Below are 13,416 nucleotides of genomic sequence, written 5' to 3' on the forward strand. Positions count from 1 at the left end.
AATTTGAAATTGTCATCGAAATCGGTCCAGTTTTAGCCTTTATAGGGTATTTAAGGTATAAGCGTATACATTCAACTCTCATATTTGTTTTAAGATATAATTTCAATGGTTACCATTTATAAATAAAAAAATTATTTTATTTCCATCGTGAATCTCAAAATCCTTGTGTGAGCACCTTTTTAAAATGTGAATTATGGAAAATTCTTTTTCTAGCTATCTGCATAGTTTAGGGCTAATGGTGACATGTACCCAGCTTAAAGGTGACATGAAATATCCACGGGAAATGGAAAATTTTTTAAAAAAAACACAATGCTTTTTTTGAAAAAAATCATATTATTATTTATTGTCGCCACTGTCATGTTAATAGCATACCCCAAAGTTCGTATCTGTATTTTTCATTTTATTATACCTTTATTTTTTGTTAGTCTATTTGATTTAGTATAAAACATCCACGTTAATAGTTTTTTTGACGAGGAATGCAATGAAATAATAATTTAAAAGTATTATTCACTTATTATACGAATAAAAGTTACTTTCGGGTTATTACTTAGCAATAAGTTTAGCACTAAATTTATAAACCATACACCTTAGACTATAGAAAGGTACGTCCTGTGTAGGTTTAGTGTGTTAATTAATCAATAATAAATCTACACATAAAAGTCGCAACATGTGTGTTATATCTATAACGATATAATGAGTGTGCAATTTTATTATTTCTTGAACTGGATGAGTATTGAGTAATATTTTCCATTGTTGTTGTTATTTAAAGTTTAAACTATATACAATATTATAATTTATAATAGTTGTAGTAAACGCAGAGTGGCAGATTATAGTAGTAAATAGTAATAACAGTATCTAACGTACAGAAGTAAATACCAACGCAAACGTGACTAAAATTTAAAACGACATAGGATGATTTTTTTTCCTTAAAAGTTTTGTGTTATTTGAGTAAATTCAATTTGGTGAGCACAATTAAAATAATATATTATAATATCTATTATCTATGCAATGTTTTTACATCAACCAAAAACTAACAAATTGTTTACATACTTTTATCGTAATAGTTGTTTATCGTACAGTTTAATGCTGTTATTTTTAATTTATTATACCGTATGTATAAAGTCTAGCATGAAGAGTGGTTTGCATTTTTTCTCTACATATCCAATTTTATATCTTTTCTGAAAATCCCATAGCTATAATAATATTATAAGTACTATACAATTCTATATTAGGTACCTATGTAAGTACATGTACTAAAAAAAATCTCATTTTATTCTCGTTTGTTTCAGAAACATGAAAATCGACTGAAAGAATTTATATTATAACACAGTTATCATACGATATTTGATCAATCCCTTCGTAGAAGACGAGACCTTTACTATGACCCGTGTGGCGTATACACAGATCGCTGATACTACTGTGAGCTAGCGCAGTGGATTGCGCACGCTTAAAATCTCTTCGCGTGCCCATCATTATTCATTAACGGGTAACTGCAATGTTTTGCCAAAAAACACATATTATTATATTTGTTTGAAAGTTTTTGAAGAGTGATATTTCGTAACACGGTCGCAGGTGTTCTTTTTTAGTGTCATTTACCGCCAATTTGATGTGTTTTCACTGTCACTGCATGGCGTTAAACATATACCAGGTAATATACAAGGTGTTCAAACAATTGGGAAACGCTTTAATAACAGCTTGCATTTTTTTATACTTACATAATATAGCAACGACAGATAACACTGGTGCAAATTTATTAGGTAAAATATTAATTAATCATCTTATTAATTATATCGGATTATCGTTTATCAATCCTAATTTAGTCTAAGACTGTTTCCAAACTCCTTGTATACCTATATTATTACTGTGTTTTAAGTACTTTTGACGTCTTACAAATCGTATACGTCAGCTATAATATACAGTGTAGTATTGTCATTATTTTTATTGTCGAAGACGGACTTGCTGCTCGTTACAACTTACAAGTCATGTATTTTAACCGGATTTTCCGTTGAACTTGAATTAAATTGTATTCTGATGCAAAAGTTAATTTACATTTTACATAATATATTATTAATATTTATTGTAAACGCACACCTATATGGTATAAATATACATATAGATGTTAAAATATTATGTTGCTCATCTGCAGACCACGATTAATAATACATTATCTTGTTCGTAAGTATATACACATAGATGTGTGATAGATGACATAGATACACGGATATTATTTACACGTATCAGTGAGATAACCTGTGGCCTGCGGGATGCGGGAATAAATTTCACAAGAGAGGTTCACCTGGATGGTGACTTATGTTTTGTAATCCTTTAAGTACCTAAATACATTTTCACCAAACTCATATGCCATGTGGCTTCACTTCTTAAATTTAGATGGCTGGAAAGTAGGGTGGGTGGATAAACATTTTAGATTTCGCTTATTCACAAAAAAATTTTAGTTCGATACCACTGCCATATATATATATATATATAAATATCTATATTATATATCATATATTTTAATATCGTACAGTTTTGAAAATACTTTAATCAAAAATACAGTTGTGACTCCTGTCGCTCCTGATTTTGACTTGGCAGTTTGTGGTATTATATGTATCACTATAAATTATAAGAAACTAAATAATTAATTTAATTTAAACTATCTTTAAATTATCTTTTATTTACCTTTTTATGCAAGCAACTGGATAGTATTATATTGGTTCGTCAGATTGGGAATAAGAATTTCTGCTATTTATTTCTTAAATTTAGAACTCAAAAATATGCTTTAATTTTCTGCACAGAAAATATGATCTTTGTCTTGTGCTGTGATCTGTTTTGGTAACGCTGCTGAGTCTTTATTAATATGTAATTTATTACAAAGTGATAATATAATACTTATATACGTAATATATTATTTTATATTTTATATATACGTAATATTTATTGAATCGATATTTTATACTGATAAATAAATTTATTTCTATTATTATGGTAAAAAATTATTAAAATAAAAAAACTTCCTACAAAATTTAAGAGTTCTTCTTTTCTCCTATAACATTAGCCAACTAATTTGATTTATTTTGTAAGTTGTAACTTTCATCTATTTACTAACTTTTAATTTGTATGAAACTAGGAATTCAATATAACAACACACAACATAAGCACTTTGAAATTTTATTTTGGTAAACATCAGAATAACACAACGTGTGTCTAATGCAAAAACGTTTTATTCAAATGAATGAGTATTATTTATTTTAAAAGCAAAATTTAAAATATTTACTCTTGCAATTTAAAATTATGATCGGTGTGATTATTTTTTCTCTTTATTGTTATTCTCACAATATCTATTCGGTCAATCAAAAAACCGGACTTCATATTGGGTTTTATTTCGTATGCTGAATGAATAATACAATGCTATACTGGTCATGGGCTATAAAATATATTATTGGCCGACCATTTTCTATTCATGAAATTATCTAGGTACCATTCGTCGTCTTTCACTTTGTGATTTACCAGTTTATTAATTTTTTGCGAAATCCGAAAGCATTAAACAAGTAATGACCATAATATATATTTTATATTAATTCAGTGACTAAAAAGTAAGCAACAAGAACTTACTGTATTTAACATAATATAATATAAATCGTTATAAATACGGAACAATCATAATCGTGACAAATTGAATTTAATATTTATCATTAAATCAACAAAGTCGTTCACTGTCGCAACTCTCGACTGTGTACAATAAATTGAACACAATGACATGTTATAATAATTTTAGTATACTATACAGTATTAAATAAGTACACCAACTAGGTGTACCTCTATAAATCAGCTGTAATATATTTTTCAACAAAATAATTTTAAATCTGAATATGCCTCATTGTTTATACATATAATAAAATATAAATAATAACATACAAATAACTTGTGCTATAAAATCTTAGGATTATATCAAAAAAAGTCCTGTTAAGGCAAGATAACAAATATTAATATTATATTGTCTAAATTATATTATAACAAACTTCATATATAATAAATATAATATATAAGATATATTATGTGTTTAGTAACTGCGAAAAGTTTATTTATACAATTTCAGAAAATGTTTTCAAATGTTCATGTATAGGTATACTTATATGTGTTATATTAGGTAAATGAGCTATATTTATAATCTCGATGGATAGCAATTAGGTTATCCTATTATTTTTGGCTTTACTCGTTATGTGCTTCATCGCTATAAGCGTGGTAACGTGGAAATATATCCATCTCATATTTTCCAAGCTAACCGAAGCGTCGAAATAATGAAAAAAGTAGAACCAACGAATAATTTAACTATTATAAATAAATAGGTACTTTACCTACATATAATCATTTTTTATACGCCTATATATATATAGGATGTGTATAAGCAATTAGGCGTGAATACTAAATATAATATTATTCTCTTTAATATGATTAAAAACGTGGTTAAAATGTTAGCATGGAGGTGTATAATATATTTGTAGATAAACCTGTTAATACGCATAGGTACCAGCTAAAACTATATTTATAATACAATTTAGAACATATTATACTGCCAATTATAATATAACTATCAATAAATCGATTCAAGGTTAGGCCTGTTCTGTAAAAATACACATTTTTAAACTTGTATAATTAATTATATTAACAATTAACATTATAACTTGATGTAAAATATATATGTATATATATGTAATATATCGGATCTAACAAAATTGCATTTTGTTTAACTAAAGACACAATAATATGTTTAATTTTATCATTTATTTCAGTAAAATATTATTGGAAACATACGGCGTTATGGATAGGCTATTTAGGTACAGTATAGGCTATAACTATACTCTACAGTTACGTATTTAATATTTATAAACGACGACTTCACAATTTTATCCCAAGCTATCTCATTGACGAGTACCAACTTATACGACATCTGTGGTATATGTTGCTATTTTCTTTATACAATAAATGTTCATACCAGTGTGGTATGCGAATAGCTCGTAAAACTACATCGATATTATATTGTTGTTATAATTTGTGTCCTGTAGCTGGATTCGAGATTTGTGCACTAAGTATTAAAAAGTTTCAAAATATGCAATATGCATTCTTGTATGTAGGTTATTACATGTATTACAAAAAATATAAATATTGCGACATTGCATAATACATAGATTTCTAGAAAGACAAAAACAATGGTAAAAAATTATCATACGACGGATTATTGATTGAGTATTCGTGAAAAATATATTTTTGTTAAACGAGAAGTAGGTATTATTATGAAAACAAAAGTGTTGATTTTTGTTTATGGTGTGCTTTTAATTTGGTCAAGTTCTTAAATCGTTGTACTTTATTGTGGCCACATGATGACGTTAAGGACGAAAACGTTTTTTGTTCTTAACGGATGCTGCTCCGTATAGGCTTAAAGCTCAAAAAATTCTAACAACATTTTAACCGAAAATGTTACATTTAACATGTGTGTCACACGGATTTCACAATGTAGCTGAAACAGTTAGATTACAATTTCCCTCAGTTAATCAATTGCGACTGTAATAAAAGTATTTCTAAAAGCTCCTACCTAATAGAGTACTAAAATTTAAGGAATTATATCCTAATTTTTTCCTTCCACCTTAGCCAATCATTACTCGATGGGGTAATTGGTTAGCAGAAGTCGAATACTATTCTAAAAATTTTGAAAAAATTAAAGAAGTTATTTCAAATCTTGATAAATACTGCAACCACTATTACAAAAGCTACTGATATTCTGCCAAATAATGACCTAAAAAATCATTTAGCATATATTTCCGTAAATTGTTGTTTCTTGATTAAAGTAATAAAAAAATCTAACAATAATTGAATGTCTTGCAAGTTGCAATAGTGGAAAATTCAGCAAACAAATTAAATGATTTCAAGGAGAATCCACATAATATAAATTAAACCATATACTTGCTAAAAATGTTGCTTTACAAAAAAACTAAAACTGTTAAGAAATAATTTTCTGAATAAAATTGAAAATACGTCAATAGATATTCAGTTAACACCATCTGATAAATCAAGTATGAATTAATTTGACCCATTATTCTCGGTTGACGTTGAATTCGTCGAACGCTCTTCAGCCGCTACAAGTGAATTTTAAAACCTAACCACTGAATATTTCAATTTGAAAATCTTCAAATGTACGTTGTATCCAATTGTTTCCAAGAAGACAATATGACTCATAAGTTTGTCTACCTTTATCAAAAAAAAAAATGTCAACAAGAAAGTCAAATTAAATTTTATTGAGCGTTTGAAATTCATATTTTTACAACATTTGATATTCACTTGATATCTCATGTAACGATTTTCTTATTTTGTTGTAATTAAAAAACGAATGACTGTTGATACTTGAAAATTTCACTAAATGATGTTTATATTAGCATTTTCTATACACGATAAAATTTATAAAATAATTTGACTCTTTTTGAGCTGTTTACGGACATAGTCAGTTTTCAATTTTTTGGTTTTTTTTTCTATAAATATCAATAAAAATCTATTTTTTGTGTAAAAAAGCGTGAAAATTCAATGCAAGGCTCCTGATATAATGTTACAATAGCAGTTGAAAAATATTAAAAATATATAGGCACAATTTTTTTTTTTATAGACATTTAAAGTTCGAATTTTGACAAAATTTATCAAATTTAAAATTTAATAATTATTTTTTAGTTGAAAATTTATAAAATGTTCAACTTTTATAGCTAAGGATTGAAAATTTAAAACAAGGTTTCACGTAAATAGGTTATATATAAATTACTTTATCCACAATATACTTGATAATATCATAGGCTGACTGACCGTTTTCGCTCAGAATCGTTTTTCTTATACAATGATATTATATCATTGAATTCAAATTTAACACCATCCATTACAGTGACCCACTTGTCACCTACTATACAGCAGAGCGACATCCACTTACTCACCTTTTTTTCTATGAATGTCAATAAAATTTTATTTAACCGATTAAATAATTATTTTGTAATAAACCGACACAGTACATAGTTGATATTAACTATATCGTACAGCTGTATACTGTTTAGTTGTTTAGTGTTTACTGTTGTCCGTTTAGCACTGCAGTGGTGTTTGGAGCACAAATTAAGAAATATCTTAATTCGTGGTCGGGAGAGGTGATTTCGAATACATATCTGGTACCCTTTTGGGTCGGTTTTATCACTTGTTTCCGGCAGCGTGAGCACGGTTGAGCACAATATGCAGATTTAGATTTAGTACCTAATAATATTATAAATTATATAAATTATAATAAACATCATTGCGTAACGTAGTATTCAACATTCTACATCGTTATCTTTCTATTTATAAAAGGATAAGGTGACTGGCTGGCTGACTGATCTATCAACGCGCTTACGCAAAGACCTCTTGACGGATCTGGCTAAAATTTGGCATACAGATAGCTATTATTAACGTTGGTGTCCGCTATGAAAGGAGTTTTGGAAATGCATCCCCCAAAGGGGAAAATAATTGGTTATAAGAATACAATAGTGACGCTATCTATCCAGAAAAATCAAATTTAAATATACAACATTTGCGCAAAAATACAAAACGTTCGGACTTGACATTTGGAATAATGCAAGTTCTTCTAATGATCTAGATGTGCAAAAGAAAAGATTTTCCCATATTCGCATTACAAAGAGGTGGCCATACAGGGATATTGGGATTCACGGTGGAAAGTGAAACTTTTGTTTTGTTTATAAATGGTTGCCTTTGGGTGCAGATTATAATATTATAGTAATAGTAGAAATTAGTATTATTATTATTATTTTTTTTTATTTTTTATATATACATGGCTGCCAATGGATAATCGGGACATCGGGTATAAGTATAAGTATGCATCAAATTGTCAGTCGGAGATATATCGTTATTACACCTGAATGTAGACAACATTTTCACCATCAGAATATGTTAAAACATGCATTTCGAAAAAAAGTGGAGATACCTGGTTACTGCACCGGACACTTCATATACGGTGTAGGTACACAATTGGCGTCGACAAAAGATTAATAAATAGCTACATATAAATCATTAATATAATAATTAATTATATATTAATATAATATTATATATTTATTTATAGGTAGTGAAAATACGTCAATAGATATTCAGTTAACACCATCTGATAAATCAAGTATGAATTAATTTGACCCATTATTCTCGGTTGACGTTGAATTCGTCGAACGCTCTTCAGCCGCTACAAGTGAATTTTAAAACCTAACCACTGAATATTTCAATTTGAAAATCTTCAAATGTACGTTGTATCCAATTGTTTCCAAGAAGACAATAATTAAGATGATTAGATAAATAATTATTAATCAACAATTGTCAATTACAATTTCAAAATAATGTATATAATAAAATAAACATAAACCTATAGGCTATAATATAATACTGACAGCACCCTATTGAAACTTGCGAATTGCTACTAACTAGCGAAAATTTGCCGTCGTCCGTATGTCTTGGAGACAACACATGCGGATGCGACGTCCTCTTAAAAATTAAATTAACTAACCGATTTTTTTGTAAAATATCTCATGTTTTCCAATACCTATTTTGACAAAAATAAGAACATATATACATACATATTTTGACTTTTTTATTACATCCGCGCCCAATTGATTTACAATAAGTATATGTAGTTAACGATTCCCAGGTGGGCAATGGCCCCTTTGTGCCCTCTGCGAGCGTCCTTGGAAATAGGAGTCTAATGTTGGCATGTTGCTATTCATAATGTAGAGATTCCTTTAATACCACTACAATTCTATAATATCCGATATAAAATATAGTTAGACTGTCAAAAAATATCATATCTTAACTTTAAACGAGTTAAGTAAGTAGGTACCAACTAATTATGATTTCTAATATTTAAATTAAAACACTACCAATGTAATATATAATATGTATTGTAAATTTTAATTTGTAACTGTACAAAAATAGTTAATACATACTGTATGAAACTATAATATGCAACTATTAGAGCTGTTGATATCTGACACTGTAATATAGTGTACAGCCTGAAATTTTATCTAAAAAAATCATTGTAAAACCAAAAATATATTTACTTTATATAACATAAGAAACATTATCTCCTTCAACAATCAACTTTTTTGTTTGTACTTTTTACTTCATACATTTTAATGTTTTAAATATTTATCACAAAAAGTATCAAACTTATCTATTATACAGTATTATGTTAATAATGTTAATAGTATTACGTTTATTAATAAAAAAAAAAATAAGATATAAGTAAAAAATTGTCAGCCAATGGTTCAAATGCCGAAAATTATCATGATAAATAAAAAAGTCTATCAGTAAAGTATACTTATACCTTTTTGTATCAATTAAACATAGAATCTATATTATTACACACGCCAGTATTTAAAATAAGAGGTCATTCGATTCAACAGTAAAAAAAAAAATATTGAAATTAAACGTGTTTGTAACTTTGTGAGAAATTAAAATAAGAATACGAATAAATAGTTATACACAGCGTTTATGAGGCTTTATCAATATCAGTATTTTAATTACCTAATTACTTATTTATTTTATTAATTAGATATCACAATTTTTTCTAATGTTTTTAATCAGTTCGTATTTGAGTGGTGAGTAATAATATAATGTTCGATGGATACATTTTGTAGGTGTAGTTTAACGTTTTAATTAATTAAAATGGTCAATTATAGTAATTTATCATAATAATATGCGGTCCGGATGATCGGATGATCTCAGACAATTTATCGAAAGCGGGAGAAAAAGCTTAAATTCACGCGCGTACGGTGACAGCGTCATCTAGCGGACGTGTCTGTGGAGTATTCGTGCATAGAATTATAGAATGTTCTAGAAACAACAGGTTGCGCTGAGTGGTCGTGTTTATCCGTGGTAAACAGTAAACACTAAACACTATATCACGAATTCGTGCACTATATAAAGGTATACCACTAATTAGCATTACATCGGGTAATGGCTGATATTCAAATTCTATATTTTCTATCATTTTAAATATTCTTCTCTACGAAGTGACCGAGAAGTGAGAACTCAGAAGCGAGAGTGGTTAATATTTTTATTATTGCGGCCGATTAACCGTGACACCGTCTACATCGTGCACAATTAACGACATATTTACGAAATAAAGACGTCTATCGAGTGTGTATCGATCGTGCATCAAATACCTATTTCGAATCGAAAACCAAATCGCTCACGAATATGGCCCAGTCAAGTTATAAACTGTTGCAAGACCTCCAAAATTCGACGAACAACGAGTGTCTGACTGCCGGTAACGGTAAGTATAACACCAACGTGTATATCGAGCTGCTTAAAACGGACCATATAGGTAGTTTAGCGATATACCTGTTACGATATAATTAATATTGTATTGGTCAGACTTGGAATGGGGATGGGATCCCTTGGAATCAAACACTGATGTGAATATATCAGACGACACGTTAAAGGTAGTAATTCATCCAAACTCTAGCCGGGGTACCGGAGCGGTTCGTGGTGACATGCCGTTCGTGCCGGGTCATATCTACTATTGGGAGATCAAAGTGGACGGTTCACCTATGGCCACCGACATGGTAACACTACAACCTTTTAGCTCTTTGTAACAGACATATTATCGTAATGTCGATAAATAATTTCTATACTCATAGATAGTTGGTGTTGGCACAAAAGATTTCGACTTGGAGAGCTCTAAAAACGAATATACTAGTCTAATAGGATCGGATGAGAAATCGTGGGGATATTCTTATAAAGGTAAGTTAAACGGTTGTATTGAGTTTTTTTTTGCTGTTATAATAATGCATTATTTTTCTTCATAGGTGTCAAACACCACGGTGGAGAAAGTTTGATATATGGTCAGAGATATGATCACGGTGATGCATTGATAGGAGTTCGATTGGATATGTGCAGAGGGACATTGGAATTTTTCCATAATAGAATTCCGTTAGGTGAATAATACGGCTAAATTGCAGTGCTAATCAAATAACTTATTAAATCTAATATATTTTAGGTGTGGCTTTTGAAAAACTAAATAATACACATCTCCTCTACCCGATGGTATGCTCCACTGCATGCCGAACTCATTTCACAATAAAATACTGCCGTTCGTTGCCAGTAAATCTGCAACTTTATTGTTTGCAAGCTTTTGACTCTAGTAAGAATTCATTAATACCATTTGGTATTTTGAAAATGGTAATGGACTCTTGGTGGATTCCTAAATCCTATTCGTCATAACACAACTTAAGATTTCATGATTATATTTTTATTTTATTTTTTAAGATTACTTTTTTAAGATAACTAAAAACACAAGTAATCAATTGATGTATTGTTTTACATAAGTACAATTAATAATAATAAGTCACAAATACAATTTACTTAGGTAGTGTTGCATCATGCATATTAAAACTATTAACTAGGTTAAGAGTTTATGTAATATGTAATAACTAATAAGTGATAGGAGTGGAAAAATGTGAGTTCTTGAAAAAGTAATTGAGTGTTCTAGTATAGTAAAATTATGTGTATTTAATAATGTACGTTGGAAGCGATTGACGTATTTTACAGTAGTTAAGCTTAATCATTGTGAAATATAATATACAAGCCTAAAATTATTTATTTGTTGCACTAAATACTAATACTATGATATAAATCTACATAAGTAAGAATTGTATAATTTTCAAATTGTTAAAGTTAATATTTTAGAATGAAGTATATTTTAACTCAAAGTAAACTTAAATGAAAGTCTATTTGCGGATATACTTACCTATAAATTAAAATAATAATTTAATAACTGTTCTGTTCCATCATTATATATTATATTGTCTTAACTAAATCTTTGAAAGATTTGTAAAATATTGTGTTAATTTAAGTCACTTTAATAAAAAATATTTTCCCATTAATACATATTCAAACTTAAATGTACCAATATTTTTTTTTTATAATGTTTAATAATATCAACAGCTAGGTACAATAGTCATGGTATTAGCATTGATTATAAATACTAAATAGTATGTACGTCTTAATATATCTATTTTTTTTTTTTGTGGCATCAACTGCTTGCCAGTAGTAGATTATTTACATTACATTAAATTGTTATCATATATTTATATTTATACATTGCTTTCCTTAGGTAGTAATGTATATTAAATTAGATTGTGTAGTTCAGCTTAGTTGAAAGGTGAGGCTTGTGTAATTTACTATAATAAGTAATAACTATTAATGTTCCGTTGTAGAATTTTGTATTTGTGAGAAGTAATCGGAGTAAATATGATTAATTGTTTAACTATCTTTATGTATCTATAATTTGTACAATATTTAATCTTTGTGTTTTATTATGTAATAATTATATTTAAAATAAATTGTTAAATGTGTGTTTATAAAATATGCAGTGTACCTTTAATAACTACTAATTAATTAAACATAATGACAATATTATTATAAGTGGGTACACTGATATAGTGCAATCTAAAACAAATGGCCGATACATGAAATGTTCACTGGTTGTTTATATTATCATTTTCTATACGGTATACACGATAATATTTTTATTTGTTTTGAACTGTTTATGGACATTTTCAGTTTTCAATTGTTTTAGTTTTTAGATCCCGAAGTAAAAATGCTTGGATTTTTTTCAACAGTAACTTTTCTGATAGGAAAGTAAATCTAGTTCGTACTTGGGGGGGGGGGGGTCAAAAGTAAACATTTCTCAGTAGTTTTCAAAAGCGACGTGAAAAATTAAGGAAAAACGGGAGTTTTTACGCAAAATCTGTTATCGAGAAAATCGATTTTGGTTTTTGGTGCAACTCTAAAACAAATGACCGTAGGTACATGAAATTTTGACTGAATGTTTAATTAGCATTTTCTATACACCATAACATTTTCCAAATATTTTGAGCTGTTTACGGACATTTTCAGTTTCCATTTGTTTTAGTTTTTTCTTCTATAAATATCAATAAAATTTTATTTGTTGGTTAAAAAAGCTTGAAAAATTAATAGAAGGCTCCTGGGTTATTGCTTCAAAATGAGATGAAAAAAATTAAAAGTCCAGTCACAATTTTTTTTTATAAGTAGGTATTTAAAATTCAAGTATTGACAAAATACGTGAAATTGACGAAAATTTGCAAATTATTTTGCGTTAGAAATTCATAAAAAATTTTCTTTTTAAATCTAAGATTTGAAAATATATTACAAAATTTCTCATAAGTTTGTCTACCTTTATCAAAAAAAAAAAATGTCAACAAGAAAGTCAAATTAAATTTTATTGAGCGTTTGAAATTCATATTTTTACAACATTTGATATTCACTTGATATCTCATGTAACGATTTTCTTATTTTGTTGTAATTAAAAAACGAATGACTGTTGATACT

The 13,416-nt window shown here is 28.2% G+C and overlaps 1 protein-coding gene across 1 annotated transcript; it reads left to right on the forward strand.

Annotated features, from left to right (window-relative positions):
- Nucleotides 1-9,964: 9,964 nt before the first annotated feature.
- Nucleotides 9,965-11,337, forward strand: LOC132950260 (SPRY domain-containing SOCS box protein 3-like). The gene is made up of 5 exons (XM_061021603.1): nt 9,965-10,336; nt 10,438-10,628; nt 10,704-10,806; nt 10,872-11,000; nt 11,063-11,337. Exons 1-5 carry the CDS (start codon nt 10,261-10,263, stop codon nt 11,284-11,286), a joined length of 723 nt encoding a protein of 240 aa, XP_060877586.1. The 5' UTR covers nt 9,965-10,260; the 3' UTR covers nt 11,287-11,337.
- Nucleotides 11,338-13,416: the final 2,079 nt, after the last annotated feature.

This window comes from Metopolophium dirhodum, chromosome 8 (assembly GCF_019925205.1).
Source record: "Metopolophium dirhodum isolate CAU chromosome 8, ASM1992520v1, whole genome shotgun sequence".
NCBI lineage: Eukaryota > Metazoa > Arthropoda > Insecta > Hemiptera > Aphididae > Metopolophium > Metopolophium dirhodum.

What these genes read in the sequence shown, in the direction of transcription:
- LOC132950260 (XM_061021603.1), top strand. Translation starts at nt 10,261, where the DNA reads ATGGCCCAGTCAAGTTATAAACTGTTGCAAGACCTCCAAAATTCGACG. An exon ending in GTGTCTGACTGCCGGTAACG is followed by an intron (nt 10,337 to 10,437) that starts GTAAGTATAACA and finishes TGTATTGGTCAG; the next exon opens with ACTTGGAATGGGGATGGGAT. An exon ending in GTGGGGATATTCTTATAAAG is followed by an intron (nt 10,807 to 10,871) that starts GTAAGTTAAACG and finishes TTTTCTTCATAG; the next exon opens with GTGTCAAACACCACGGTGGA.